Raw genomic sequence first — 15,179 nt, forward strand, 5'->3', positions numbered from 1 at the left:
AGTTTTAAAAGCTAGTTAAAGGGTGTGTACGTGCTGTGCGTGATACATGTGTCTGAAGTTATAACCTGTTAAAATACGTCCGAGTTGAGGTGTTTAGCTCTACTGATAAAATTTCCTTCTCGTGAAAAACTGGGGAGCTAAAATTAAACTTATAAGGCAAACTGATAAAATTCTTCTGATATTAGTATTTCATCCGATTTAAATAGAATTAGCACAAGTAAGGTTATACCTTTGACATTCATCAAGAATTTGTTGGCAGGCAAATCATAGCTCTTTCAGAACCGGGGAACATGTTGTAAATAGAATCCAATCAGTGAGGCAACAGTGACTTAAAAATAAAATTTAAAAATTAAAAAGGTACCACACACCACAGCAGGTTTCTTCTCAGAATGGCACAGTTTACATTTTATTTTGATAAAAAGGTACTGTTCTGTGCAAACTCAGAAATAAAAGTTGGGGAGACCTGAAATCCGTGCTCCTAGGAGACAAAGAGACCCTGACACATGGCCCTGCTCTCTGCTCTACCTCTGTGACATGCCCACTGAGGTGGGGGCTCACTTCCTGCTGGGGTGCCCTCATTCAGAGAATAGCAAAGACTTAAAGGATATCTTGATCCTGGATTCCAGTTGTGTGGTTTGGGGTTTTAAGTGTTTATTTATTTTGAGAGCGAACACACATGCACATGTGAGCAGGGGAGGGGCAGATGGAGAGCGGGAGAGGGAGAATCCCAAGCGGGCTCCATGCCGTCAGCTCAGAGCCTAACGTGGGACTCGAACCCATGAACCATGAGATCATGACCTGAGCCCAAATCAAGAGTCAGCCGTTCAACCAACTGAGCCACCCGGGCGCTCCTTGGTCTTGGATAGTTTTAACGGAATTAATTTCCAGCTTCCACCAGGTCATGATCTCTCGGTTCGTGTGATCAAGCTCCATGCTGGGCTCTGTGCTGTCAGCGTGGAGCCTGCCTGGGATGGTTTCTCCCTCTCCCTCTCCGTCCTTCACCCTCTCTCTCTCAAAATAAATAAACATTTTTTAAAAATAATAATAATAATAAAATGATATACCTGAGAACTGACTTAAATTCAAATAATCTTTCTTGGGGCGCCTAGGTGACTCAGTGGGTTAAGCTTCTGACTTTGGCTCAGGTCATGATCTCACTGCTCATGAGTTTGAGCCCCACATTGGGCTCTGTGTTGGCAGCTCTGTCAGAGCCTGGGCTCTGCTTCAGATTCTGTGTCTCCTTCTGGTCTGCCCCTCCTCCATATTCTCTCTCTCTCTCTCTCTCTCTCTCTCTCTCTCTCTCTCTCAAAAATAAATAACCATGGGGCGCCTGGGTGGCTCAGTCGGTTAAGCGTCCGACTTCAGCTCAGGTCATGATCTCACGGTCCGTGGGTTCGAGCCCCGTGTCGGGCTCTGTGCTGACAGTTCGGAGCCTGGAGCCTGCTTCAGATTCTCTGTCTCCCTCTCTCTCTGCCCCTCCCCTGCTCATGCTCGGTCCCTCTGTCTCAAAAATAAATAAAAAGATAAAAAATAAATAAGTAAATAAACATTTTTAAAAATAAAAAAAAACATACATACATACATACATACATACATACATACATGACTAACGCCTGTACCGTCACTTGACATGAGAGAAGACAGAACTCTACACCATCTCCTATCTTACTAAGTCATGCCCGTCTGGGATGTAGAAATCCAGGGTGCCAAGCAAGGGGAAAGCCTCCTATAATGACTAATGAAGGTGTCATTAACTCTGTGTTTCCAGTCTTCACCTTCTTCATCTTGTTTTCTGTTAAAGTGAAAGCTTGACGTAAGAACCTGGGTGTTTTGGTATGCGTCTAGTTGTGAATTTAGACACTGTATATGATAATAAGGCAGGGCAACTTTGTTTCTTCCATCCCCTTTTGTCAAAGAGTACGTGGTTCTCAAAGTAGAGCCCGTGGTTCTCAAAGTAGAGCCCAGTGGTACAAAGCAAAGTGAACATCTGGAAGCCCCAGACAGCTTTTTCACGCGTGTAAATGTGCATGGCTCTTCTCGGTACTTGTTCCCTACAGCATGTCTTAACTGGAAAGAAAAGTACCTTTGAACAGCTTGAGCAACATAGGTTAATGACACTGACTCTCTTAAACACATGTTTTTCACCATTTATCAGGTAAAACCTGTGAATAAACCTTTTACGTGCTTGCCTTTAGCCTGGGTATTCATTAATCAGTCAGTTGTTAAAAACCTACCATCACGATGTTCCAGTGACAGTTCTTACAACATCTTTAATATTTTCTGTCTTTTATGAAGAAGTAAAATTATTGGGGGTGGGGGTAGTAACATTATATGTTAGCTGAGAATCTTTTAGTTTTTAGCAGCATATCTTCTCATTTCTTTAAATATATAGAAAATATCATGATGTCTTATTAGCTTAATGGTGTTATTTGTGATTATTGTACTGGAGGCATAACTTCCTGATGACTGAAGGACCAGAGTTCAGTATACACGTACATACACTTACTGAAGAAATGTCATGTTTTTTATCATACTCCTGTTTTAAAGTAACTTATAAATGTAACTATGCATTAGAATCTAAAGTAAGGAGAGGGACGCCTGGCTCAGTCGGTTAAGTGTCCAACTTCAACTCAGGTCATGATCTCACGGTTCGTGGGTTCGAGCCCCGTGTCAGGCTCCGTGCTGACAGCTCGGAGCCTAGAACCTGCTTCGGATTCCGTGTCTCCCTCTCTCTCTGCCCCTCCTCTGCTTGTGTTCTATCTCTCTCTGTCGTTCAAAGGAGAAAAAAAAACATTGACTTACTAGTTTATTTACATTTGATAACTTATTTAACAAGGGATAATTTTTATTAGGTCTTTATCATGTTAACTGTGATCTGGCCAGTTACAATCTGCCTTCTAAGATGCATTTTGCAGTTTTTTCCACAGTTAAAAATTTCCTTAATTCAGGGGCACCTGGGTGGTTCAGTCAGTTGAGCATCCAGATCTTGATTTTGGCTCAGGTCATGATCTCATGGTTTGTGGGGCCAAGCCCCAAGTGCTTGGGATTTTCTCTCTCTCTCCCATTCTCTCTACCCTTCCCCCATTCACACACGTGTTCTCACTCTGTCAAAATAAATAAACAAACCTTAAAAAAAGTTCCTAAATTCATATTATGACATTTTATTTTAATTGAAAAATACATTTTGGGACTGAAAGTAAATCCACCTTGAATGCCTGGCTTGAATAAACTAAATTTATAACTAAGATTTTGATGAAAATATATTTAAAGCATACAGAGAGGTTAAAATTTTTTTTGAAAATTAGATAACAAAGATGTAATGAAATGAGTAATATTTCAATTTGCCTAGTTCAGTTTGCAGCTCAATACTGCCGAGTATTAAACTAAAAAGGACACCTGCAGGCTAAAAAGCAGCAAGAATAATTAAAAGCGGGTACCTCGATGGCTCAGTCAGTTAAGCATCTGACACCGGCTCAGGGCATGATCTCACCTTTCAGGAGTTCAAGCCCCACATTAGGCTCCGCGATGATGGTGCCCCCCTCTCTCTCTGCCCCTCATGGGATTCTCTTTCTCTCTCTCCCTCTCTCTCTGCCCCTCGATAACTTGCGCTCTCTCTTTGTCTCAAAAATAAACACATTTAAAAAAAAAAAGAATAAAAGTCTCTTAGTCCTAATAAAGCCACTTTTGGTATATTTTCCCAAAATTAAAAAGTTGAATGACTCTAATAACTGCTTCACTGACCCTTAATTAATTCGTTTTTTTTTTTTAAATAGATGGTTTCTAATTCTCTGCTTTTAGCAGAATTGAAAACATACTTAACCAAATTGTCTGGGGATAATGACTTATTTAAAGTTGTTGTAGCATCCATGTATTGAGCTGAGGGAAGGGAATATCCCCTCCACAGGAATTCAAAGAAGTAAGTGATGTTGTAACAAGACTCCTTCTTTCTCATCTAATTACTTACATAAGATTTTTTGGTGCTTTTTGTCTGTAGGAATTTTTTAGATAGGAAGAGCATGAATGCAGTCTCATACCTACTCATTCATAGGTATCTGAACCAATTGAGAAATAAAGTCCCTTGTCTTATTAGAAAATGTACTTCCAATAAAATTTAACTTTTCATGTTTAAAATTTATCAAAATTTGGGGGTGCCTGGCTGGCTTAGTCGGTAGATCATCATCTCAGAGTTATACATTCAAGCTCTATGTTGGGTGTAGGGATCACTTACAAATAAAAAAATCTCGGAGTACCTGGGTGGCTCAGTCGGTTAAGCGTCTGGTTTTGGCTCAGGTCAAGATCTCAAGTTCATGAGTTCGAGCCCTGCCTCAGGCTCCTCACTAACAGTAAAGAGCATGCTTTGGATCCTTTGTCTCCCTCTTTCTCTGCCATTCCCCTGCTCACGTGCTCTCTCACTCTCTCTCTCTCTCTCTCTTTCTCTCAAAAATAAATAAACATTTAAAAAGAGAATGTGTTAAATGGACAACTCTGGGTACATTCTTTTATAGTTTATTTTTATTTTAATTATTATAAAAGCACTAGTTTGTTTTCTAATCTATAATAAAAGAAGTAGCAGAAACGAACTAATACAGACAAAGAGCGTGAAGGCGTGATTGGGTAAGGACAAGTTACCTTGAGAGAATTTCCTCAAGGTGACACTGAGCCATGTGGTAATGATGAATATAGACCAGGAATTAGAGTATGTGGCAAAGAAAGCAATTCTGGCAAAGACAGATAAGGTAGGCCAAGGGTTGGATTTGTAGGAATGATAAGATAGGCGAAACGGATGATATACTAGGGAGATGAGTCCCTTGGGAGAGCAAGGGGCATGTCTTATTTCTGTTAATGCCTTTGCTCCTACCAAAGCCTGGCACAAATGAGGCTTTCTGTAAGCGTGCATGGAACTGAATTAAAAGACTGTTTGATTTGAGTTCGGGCTCTGTTGGTGAGCTGGAGAATTACAGGGAGGCAACTTGGTGGACTGAGGAAGTTTGGTTTTGATGAAACAGCAAGTACAAAAAGTCTGGGCTTACAAATAGCTTAGGGGGGTGCTTGGGTGGCTCAGTCGGTCAAGCTTCCGACTTCGGCTCAGGTCATGATCTCGCGGTGTGTGAGTTCGAGCCCCGCGTCGGGCTCTGTGCTGACAGCTCGGAGCCTGGAACCTGCTTCGGATTCTGTGTCTCCCTCTCTCTCTGCTCCTCCCCCGCTCGTGCTCGTTCTCTCTCTCTCTCCCTCTCTCCCTCTCTCTCTCTCTCAAAAATAAATAAACATTTTTTAAAAATTTAAAAAAACAAATAGCTTAGAGGTTACAAGTCATGCCAGTTACTACAGGATATGGAAGGCAGACACAGAATTACGTACAACCTTACATTGACTCTTCCTCTCCTGGTTTTGGGGTTGGAGAATGAACTTCTCACTCAAGGCAGTTTTAGCTCCTGTTCTCTTCACACCCCTCTGTGTGTTTGCTTACCAAACTTTGTGATTCAGTTGTCATGCTGCCATGTTTTCGTGGTGTTTGATCCCCAAGGTTCTAATGAGGAAGATGCCCACTTTACTTGAGGTTCGGATGGAACTGCTCAAACTATCCCCTCTTCCTAAGGTGGAGAACTCCTACTAATTTTCTACACTTTGTGCGTCACAAAGGAACTCTAAGCAGTTGAAATTAACGTTATTCACTGTGAGCTCTAAAGAAATTTCAGAGCAACTTTAAAGAAAAGTAATACGGAGGGGCGCCTGGGTGGCTCGGTCGGTTAAGCATCCGACTTCAGCTCAGGTCATGATCTCACAGTCCATGAGTTCGAGCCCCGCGTCGGGCTCTGTGCTGACCGCTCAGAGCCTGGAGCCTGTTTCGGATTCTGTGTCTCCCTCTCTGTCTGCCCCTCCCCTGTTCATGCTCTGTCTCTCTCTGTCTCAAAAATAAATAAACGTTAAAATTAAAAAAAAAAAAAAAGAAAGAAAAGTAATACGGAAGGAATAGTTCTTTATCTTCTTATTAATCCTCATGTCCTTCTTTCTGTTCTTCACCAGAATCCTGGGTTACTCTCAAAAGCTCTTCCTCCATGATTAGAACCAAGTTTTTGCTTAGCCTGGAATCCAAGCACCCTGGGCTGGTTTCCTCTGTCGAAGGTAGAGTGTTACTTGCCCAAGGAACGGCCCACTTAGGCCATTGAAGCTTCTGTCAGAAAAAAACCCTTGTTCCTCCAGTCTCGTTTCATCCCAGCTACGCAGGAAAAAAAGAAAATACCATACACTCTTCTTTTAAAAAAACATTTAATTTGGAATATTTCCAGCTTCCTCCGGAACTTCTGCTCCCTGCCCGCACCCTCCACGTAATCACACGGACTAGTAAAGTCGCTTACAAGCAATGGGAATGAACAGTGTTCTTTATATTAATAGCAACGCTTTGTACATAGGACAAGGTGCTCGGAATTATTTGAGCTTGATTCACTCTGCCTTTTTAAAACTGTCTCTGACAACTCAGAGAAGCATGGGGGAAAACGTGACCTGGGCCCTCATGGGGTTTGGATGAGTGGAACTTCAGAGCCATTGAGGCACCATCAGGTGGTTGCAGAGTCAAGTGGGTATAGCACGGAGTCTGGCCTGGCCAGAATGACACATCTTCTTGACTAAGAGTAGATGAGCTTTTGACTCCTGCGATCACCCGAGCATTTTACACAGGGTGGCTCTCCACACTCCTGTGATCCATCCTCATTTTTACTATGGTTACCCATCGTTCTTCCCCTCCTCTGTTTCGTTTATTTCAGTGTTATTTTATTTTCATGTGAAATACGTTCTGACCCACAGTGGATGGTGGGACCCGTGAGACCCCATCAGCAACCCTCTCATGCTGGACCTCAGCTGTCCAGCCCTGTGCAGCGGGAAGACGTTACCCACCCACACTCCCACCAGAAGCCTGACACCGGAGGCTTTCGTGGAGCTCGTGGCAAAGTAAACTCTGAACCTGTCACTGCCAGTTTGAGCTGTGGAGCCTTCATCACTGCATAAAGATTTCTTTCAAATTGATCTCTTAGATTCTGCCTTGGCCTCCATGTACGCCATTCTTACACAGCCAGTTCTTTTTCTAAAATACAAACTTAGTTATCTCTTTCTCTCACTTGTTAAAAACCTTCTTTATTTCTTGGAGAAATATTTCTTCTTTATGTCTTGGAGAAAAAAGTCCCCAAATCCTTGGCCTAATACATAAAGACCCTACACAATACAACTCCTCGTTTTTCTCCCATCTCCTGCCACCCTGCTCACTTCCTCTACTGAGCATCCGAGTGACACCGAACTCCTCATCATTCCCTGATGTCACCTGATTGTGTTTGATCAAAGCTTTGTACTTAGTATCCTTGGCTTCTATACCTGCCATAGGCCCTAAATCAAATGTCCCTCCTGCAAAGCCTTTCCTCCCCCAGACAGCCTCACCACACCTCGTGACTATTGTTATACCATATTAGTTTGTTGTGTGGAGATTGCTGTTTGAGTTGACGAATCTGCCTGGTACAAGTGTTAGCTAAATGAGTAAAGACTGAGATGGCCTTAATTAGATGGCATTCATATACATTTTCATACCTTAACAAAGAGTTATTGTTTTTGTTTTTGTTTTGGTAAGCAAGAGCCATGACGAACATTTTGAATCAAAATCTTTTTCTTTTTTTTAATGAGAGAGAGAGAGAGAGTGGGGGAAGGGCAGAGAGAGATGGGAAGACGCAGAATCCAAAGCAGGTTCCGTGCTATCCGTGCAAAGCCTGATGTGGGGCTTGAAGCTACAAACTGTGCGATCATGACCTGAGACAAGTTGGATGCTCAACCGACTGAGCCACCCAGATACCCCAAAATCTGTTTCTCAGTGAAGAAACTTCTTGTGAATTAGTCTTTAAATGACAAAGGAAGCTATTCATGGGTTCTACCTCAGATCTTTTGATTACTGATGCTAGAAATTTATAGAAAGATGTAAAATGTGATTCTCTGTTTTAGGCTTCAGCTCTGGCGGCATGGACTATGGCATGGTTGGTGGGAAGGAGGCTGGAACAGAGTCTCGCTTTAAACAGTGGACCTCCATGATGGAGGGACTGCCCTCTGTAGCCACACAGGAAGCCAATATGCACAAAAATGGTAAGAGTGAGCAAAGCTTTATGAGTTGGAAGTGTTCAGCCCTTAGCAGGCCTTGTAATATATCCTTACAAATTATTTTAAAGCTGAAATCTTTAGCTTTTTGTCTCTTGATTTTTTTTTCCCCCAAATCCTGTGATCACCTATGAGAGGAAGATTGGGGTTGCGTGTATTTCAAATTATGAAAAACTTAAAATGCTAGTTGTAATTAAGGGATGCAAAATTTCCCACCTGTAACGGGATTAAGAGTAGTAGCAGTGAACTTGAGTACCCATTAGGATAAAACCCTAATATATTGGCTGAGAGAACAGAACCCATTTTTTTGAGGTTTAAGAAATCACAGCAAATACATATCATGTTGATTATTTGAACCTGTAATCTCCAAAAGATGACCAGTAGAAGAGTACATGAAATTTGAACTTTCCCCAAAACTCTCTTGTTCTCTGTGAATTACGGCGTCCGCAAGGCAGCAGCTAAGGGCATCATGGGCTTTGGTTGTGAATTGTGGGCCCTTTCATCTCCATCGTTCTCTGTAAACACTTCTCCATTTCCCTGTAAAACAAATAAAAGGTCTTAGAACCTTCCTTCGGCCTTTGTTTCATTCAGTGTTTATTTCATTTGACAGTAATTCACCTGGACTCACCTGTAGCCTTGAGAGGCAAGTATTAACAGGTGTTGGGCTGGTCTTGCTGCTGTTCCCTGGCAAGCCTCAGCCCCATCAGTCTGAAAACTTTCAGGGTTCCTTTGTAAACCACTATTTAATGTGTCTGCCCCAGAGGTGGTAAAGTGGCCCCATGGAGCTCTTCCCTGCTATCTCTAAGCATTATCATTTGATTTCATGCCATGAAACCAAGAATGATTTATTGAAACTATAAAATCTGTCTCTAGACTGAATAATTCAAACCCAGCATCTGCAGCTTTGGGGACTTACCCTGCTTCCTTAGGCTGATGATTCATCAGGTCCCTTTGTCCCCAAAGACATGATAGGTGCATGATAATAAATACAAGTGCCATGTGAGTGGATATCTTGAAGCTAAAATATCCACCTGCCTTTTCAGAGCTTATAGATAATGTTTTCCCCATTTCCTTAGCAATCCCCAAGGTAATCGAGCTCTTCATTTTCTACTATTCACTGTAATGTGCCCTTGAGTCAGATTTCTGTCAGTGGCTCCAGAAAAGCAAATGACTTCTTTGCTGAGCTTGGAAGGTGGTTTTGATAATACTCCTGCCGGGCCAAACCAAGCAGATTATTTTAGTCAATATTTATACAAATATGTTAATACATCATCCTGGAAATAATTTTATCTGTTTATAAACAGCATCCTAAGGGTAGATCAAGTGACATGGTGCAGCATGTGAAATGCATTTGAGAAATAAATAGGGTGGCCAAGAATTTTATTTAAAGTGAAGCTCATTTTTTGTTAGGTTAAGGGAATTTGAAGCTTTTAAGGTTTTTTTCCTGCCTCATAGCATATAAGATGCATAAAAAGGGCACAGACAGAACTGCTGAAATGCTCTCAAGAAAGCAGTTACAAAGGATCGGCTGTTCTTAGTGTGTGGGGCCGTGGGTGTCCGAGCTGCAGAGTCCCCTGCTGACCTTGTGCTGGCAGAGACCCTGGGCGGGGGTTCCATCTCATTGCTTTGGAATTCAAAGCAAGCTCATACGCTTTTCTCTCCAGTGAACTCCCTCCATTTACACGGCTTCTTCTAGCTAACCTAGGTCTGACCAGCTCCAAAGAACTTGGGTGAATGGTGTCAGGACAAGTGTAGTGAAAACGCTTCTTACGCACTGCAGCTTGTGTAGTGTTTTTCCTATTTCTGATTCTTGAGTCATCAGTATAGAAACTGGGGATAATGGTATGATTTGTAGGTGGTCAGAGTTTCGTTAATTTCTTAAGCCCATGGAATTTTAAAACTGAAAGGAAAATTGAAGAATAAGTGTGCTTTAATGAGAACCCGAGAAGCTCAGAAAGGTGAAATGAACTGTTCCTAGCCATCCTACTTATGGATTATATACTGGCTCTCCAGGGCAACCTCTTGTTCCAGAACTTTTTTTTAACTGCATAGTCAGAATACTGTTTTTGCTGGGTGTGAATCAATTTCCTCTCTCTCCTCAGGCGCTATAGTGGCCCCTGGTAAGACTCGAGGAGGGTCACCATACAACCAGTTTGATATCATCCCGAGTGACACACTGGGTGGCCATACGGGTCCTGCTGGTGATAGCTGGTTACCTGCCAAATCTCCACCAACAAATAAAATCGGAAGTAAATCCAGCAATGCCAGTTGGCCTCCAGGTATTGTCCAGGAAATGTTTTTTCTGTGTATCGTTTGTCTTCAATTCTTAATTTCAGGCTCTGAACAGATTGCTTTTGCCAGTTACTCAGGCACTTACTTTATTTTTTCATTTAGTAATTATTGTCTGATAAAAGGAAGGTATGTGCTATGTCGTGGGAAGATAGTAAATTCACATTAGATGAGGTCTCTGCTCCATAGAGTTCAGTCAGGAAGATAAGGTGTGGACACTGGTCACCTGTAACGCAAGTAACTGTGCTAAATATTGTACAGATATAGATAAGCTGAAAGAAGTCAGAGGAGTGGAATCTGGGATCAAAGAAGGTGATGCTGGAGCTAGACTTGGGATTCATCCATGCACAGGATGCCTCATAACATGGGTTCTTCTGAAATGTCCATTTAATTGACCCGTTTATTCATTAAGCAAGTATTTATCATCAGTTAGGTTCCAGATATGCAGTAGTGATACAATGAGACTATTTTGTTACTTTTTCCCCTCTGTTTTTATCTTAATTTAAATAATCTGTTTTCATTGTAGAAAAAATTTTAATTTGGTAAATCAAAAATTAACAATTGGTGTATGTCTATCTAAACCTCTTTCTGTACTGGAATGTTTGTGGCATGAATATGTGCAGTTCCATTCCACCAAAGAAGGCTCATATAATGCATATTGTTTGTGTATTCTATATATTGCTCTCCGTCATGATTGGGAAAACAAAAGTTTGTTAATCCCATCCAGCAACTTTAAATATGATTTAAATTAACCAATAAAAAAAAATTATAGGAGCGCCTGGGTGGCTCGGTCGGTTAAGCGTCCGACTTCGGCTCAGGTCATGATCTTGCAGTTTGTGGGTTCGAGCCCCACCTCGGGCTCTGTGCTGACAGCTCAGAACCTGGAGCCTGCTTTGGATTCTGGGTCTCCCTCTTTCTTTCCCCTCCCCTGCTCATGCTTGGTCAGTCCCTCTCTCTCTCTCTCTCTCAAAAATAAATAAACATTAAAAATATTAATAAAAATAATTATAAACACTTATACATATTCTGGGCTTTCTCACTATAAGCCAAATTATTCCTGCTCTTTCTCCCTGGATGTTCCACGAGGTCATGGTCACTTATAGTGTATTTTCTTTTGTTCATCTGAGCCAATTTCCGGTGAGATAAATGGGAGAAGTCACTTACTTCCAACGCAGATTTTCTCCCGGTTTGTGTCCTAGATACCTGGACAGTTCTCATCAGCACCAGGTTACTTACTCCCGGTTTCACTGCTCTCGGGCCGAACTGCCCTGGAAGTAGGAAGAGAAGTGACCAGGCTAGGCACTAATGAGCTCTGGCTCACAGCCCCAGAGACACCGAGAAGGTCGACAAGCTTGGTAACACAGAAGTGCTGCTAGCACAGTATATGTTGGGGTTGACAGTGTGATTTTTAATTTTACGATAAATGTTTGCAATAAAATAGATTCAGTATTCTTTCACAGATCTATTTCTTGTATCAAAAACTAACTTGATTTTAACATTTTTTTGGAACATCCTCCTACCTCTAATATTGGTTCTCCTTGTTTCAGAATTCCAACCAGGAGTGCCATGGAAAGGTATCCAAAACATTGACCCTGAATCTGACCCCTATGTCACCCCAGGAAGTGTGCTGGGGGGTACAGCCACATCTCCCATTGTAGATACTGACCACCAACTTCTGCGGGATAACACCACAGGTAAATGAGCGAGGTATCCTCGGTGTTCATTCAAAACCCGGCATTTCATATTTGTCAATCTGTGGCTTCATTGGCACCTGCTAATCTATAATTTAACCAAAAAACATAAAAATATGTAGCTTTTCAGTTTGTTTGTTTAAGATATATTTTAATCTTCCATGGAAGGGTAAATAAAATACCTAAGGTTGCACTGGTTATACTGACATCTGTCTCAAGATTTCCATCTTGTTCCTCCTGTGTCCCCAAAAGGGTCTAATTCTTCCCTCAACACCTCGCTGCCTTCACCTGGTGCCTGGCCCTACAGTGCCTCTGACAACTCCTTTACCAACGTTCATAGCACTTCAGGTACAAGTATGACCTGTTCGTTTTCCTTTGGCTTGCACTTTTCCACCAGGTTCCCTTTTATAAAAGAAATGGGCATTTATTTCTTACGGAATACAATGGAAGTTGAATAGCGAGGGCAGCATAAATGGAAGCACACCTCTTGTACTGGCCATGTTCTCAAGGAGCTTCCGGTCACACAGAGACAGGATGAGACATGTAGCTTTAGGACAAGGCAGATGGTGACATCATTGCAAGGAGCTTGTGAGCATTGAGAGGACAGGGGTCAGATCTTTGTGCCACAAGCGTTTTTCTTTAACCAGTTTGCCAAAGGATTCATGGGCCATGAGGAGAACCAGGGACGTTTACCAAGTTGTTCCTAAGGCAACCAGTTCTAGTTTGCTTTCCTTAAAAAAAAAAAAAAAAAAAAAAAATTCCTTCCACTTATAGACAAAGGCTACAGGCAGATGGCCAAAGGCAAAATAAAAAAGAGGCCCTTAATTAATTCTACCAACATTTGTTGAGTTCCTTATATATTTTTTTTTCTAAGACGATAGGGAATGAAAACTTAATGGATATAGTAAAAACCATCTGACTTTTATATCTTAATGGATATAATAAAGCATCCGACTCTTGGTTTCCTCTCAGTTCATGATCTCACAGTTTGTGGGATCGAGCCCCGTGTCTGGCTCTGTGCTGACAACGTGGAGCCTGCTTGGGATTGTCTCTTCGCCCCCTTACCTGTTCGCACATGGTCTCTCACTCTCTCAAAACAACAATAACAACGACGACGACGACGACAACAAAGAGCTGATGTAATTTGCCTCAGGTCTGAGTGCATATGTAAAGGAGCCAACTCAAAAATCCATGTTTCTAACCACTACCCTACATTATTCTTTTGGGGGCTTTTTCCTTTACATGTAAAAACTGATTTTTTCACTCAACTCTTTTATTCCAGTAACTGCCCATATCTCCGTTTGAACCGGATAAAAATCTTTTGTCTACAGTTGGATGTTCATCTGAGAGATGATCCAAGAGTCACCCCAGACTTGTCTAAACCGAATGTACATCTCTGCCCCTCCCCTACATTGTCTTTCCTCCTTAGCTAAGTTTTTGTGTTTGTTCTAATGACGCTTCCAGCATCAGTGGGTCACAAAGTCTCCTGATTTTTCTCACTTGCTGCCTGAGTCCAAGTGGTGAGGGTGTCTCCCAGGGAGTGTATTCTGCAGCCATATCTCCTATCCATTCTCCATCCTACTTGCTGTCACCCAGGTTGAGACCCAGGTTTAAATACTATGTACCAAATCTAGTGCAAGAACTCCTGGTCGCATCCTCATCGGCCTTCACCCTACCTTTCTGGCCTTCTGTACCTCTCTGGCCCTGTGAAACGGTGTTCAGCCAAAACTGAAGAAAAATACATTTGGTGCAGATAGAGTTTAAAGGGGATATTCGTCTATATTCTCCTGTTTCTCTGAGCCCGTCCATTTTTTTGTTTGTTTTTAAATGTTTATTTTTTAGAGTGAGATTGAGAGCACAAGCAGGGAAGGGGCAGAGAGTAAGAGAAGGAGGGAGAGAGAGAATCCCAAGCAGGATCCGTGCTGTCAGCAGAAAGTCTGTTACAGGGCTCAGTCCCACAAACCATGAGATCATGACCGGAGCTGAAATCAAAAGCTGGACATTTAACCAACTAAGCCACCCAAGCACTCCAAGCCCATCCGTTCGTAAAATCCTTCCAGACCTGTCTTTGCCATGCCTTTGATGATGACATAACAGTGTTTTCTCCTTTGTGTATTGAACATATGTGATGATAACCTCCAGCTACCAATTGTGTTATTCACCTGTTCTGTCTTCTCATGTGAATTTGAAGTTCTTAAGAATAACTTTATATTACCCACAGCACTGATTTAAAATATAATAAGCCCTTAGCAAATATTTGTTGATTTTTTTTTTTTTTTTTTTTTCAAAATCTGTTTGAATATTGGGACACCTGGCTGGCTCAGACAGTAGAACATGTGACTCTTGATCTCAGGGTTGTAAGTTTAAGCATCATGTTTGGTGTAGACATTACTTAAAAATAAAAATTTTTTTAAAAAAATCTGTTTGAATATTGATAGCTTAATCACAATCAAGAAAATTAGAAGTTTCTAATGTACTTCCCATTCAGCCAGTGAGTATTTATAGAATAGTTTTGCTAAGGTTCACATTCCACTATATCTTTACGTAAGATTAATGGTTTTAAGAAAACTTCCCTTGAATGAATCTTCCCTTTCAGGCTTGTTTGGCTAAGAAAGTAGTAGAGAATTAGTTATCATTAAATCTTCAGTTCATGTGTTGTTGATTCAGAGTAATAGTCATTGAAAATTTTATATTTAGTGTTATTTTGTATTGCTAGTCTCAAGATGTGTACTTACTATTTTTAGAATACTATTTATATGTATACACAAAATTTATGTAGATTCACAAAAGTGATCTATTTAACCTTACTCCTTCCTTAATTTTGTCTTCTTTATAGCAAAGTTCCCTGATTACAAATCAACATGGTCCCCAGATCCCATAGGACACAACCCCACTCATCTCTCCAACAAGATGTGGAAAAACCATATTTCCTCAAGGAACACTACACCGCTGCCCCGCCCACCTCCTGGTCTGACCAACCCCAAACCATCATCTCCCTGGAGCAGCACAGCACCCCGATCGGTCAGGGGTTGGGGGACACAGGACTCACGGCTTGCCTCAGGTGACAAGGAC

General features: G+C 41.6%; 1 protein-coding gene across 12 annotated transcripts in view; it reads left to right on the plus strand.

Moving 5' to 3' along the window:
* TNRC6B (trinucleotide repeat containing adaptor 6B) overlaps window positions 1-15,179 on the plus strand; it is a 251,022-nt gene that overhangs the window by 224,210 nt on the left and 11,633 nt on the right. For all 12 annotated transcript variants that reach the window (XM_053226831.1, XM_027070659.2, XM_027070661.2 and 9 more), the window contains 5 exons: window positions 7,978-8,115; window positions 10,230-10,406; window positions 11,964-12,110; window positions 12,360-12,455; window positions 14,944-15,168. In XM_053226831.1, coding sequence (XP_053082806.1) covers window positions 7,978-8,115; window positions 10,230-10,406; window positions 11,964-12,110; window positions 12,360-12,455; window positions 14,944-15,168 — 783 coding nt within the window. The remainder of the gene's footprint in view (window positions 1-7,977; window positions 8,116-10,229; window positions 10,407-11,963; window positions 12,111-12,359; window positions 12,456-14,943; window positions 15,169-15,179) is intronic.

Source organism: Acinonyx jubatus, chromosome B4 (genome assembly GCF_027475565.1).
Source record: "Acinonyx jubatus isolate Ajub_Pintada_27869175 chromosome B4, VMU_Ajub_asm_v1.0, whole genome shotgun sequence".
Lineage (NCBI taxonomy): Eukaryota > Metazoa > Chordata > Mammalia > Carnivora > Felidae > Acinonyx > Acinonyx jubatus.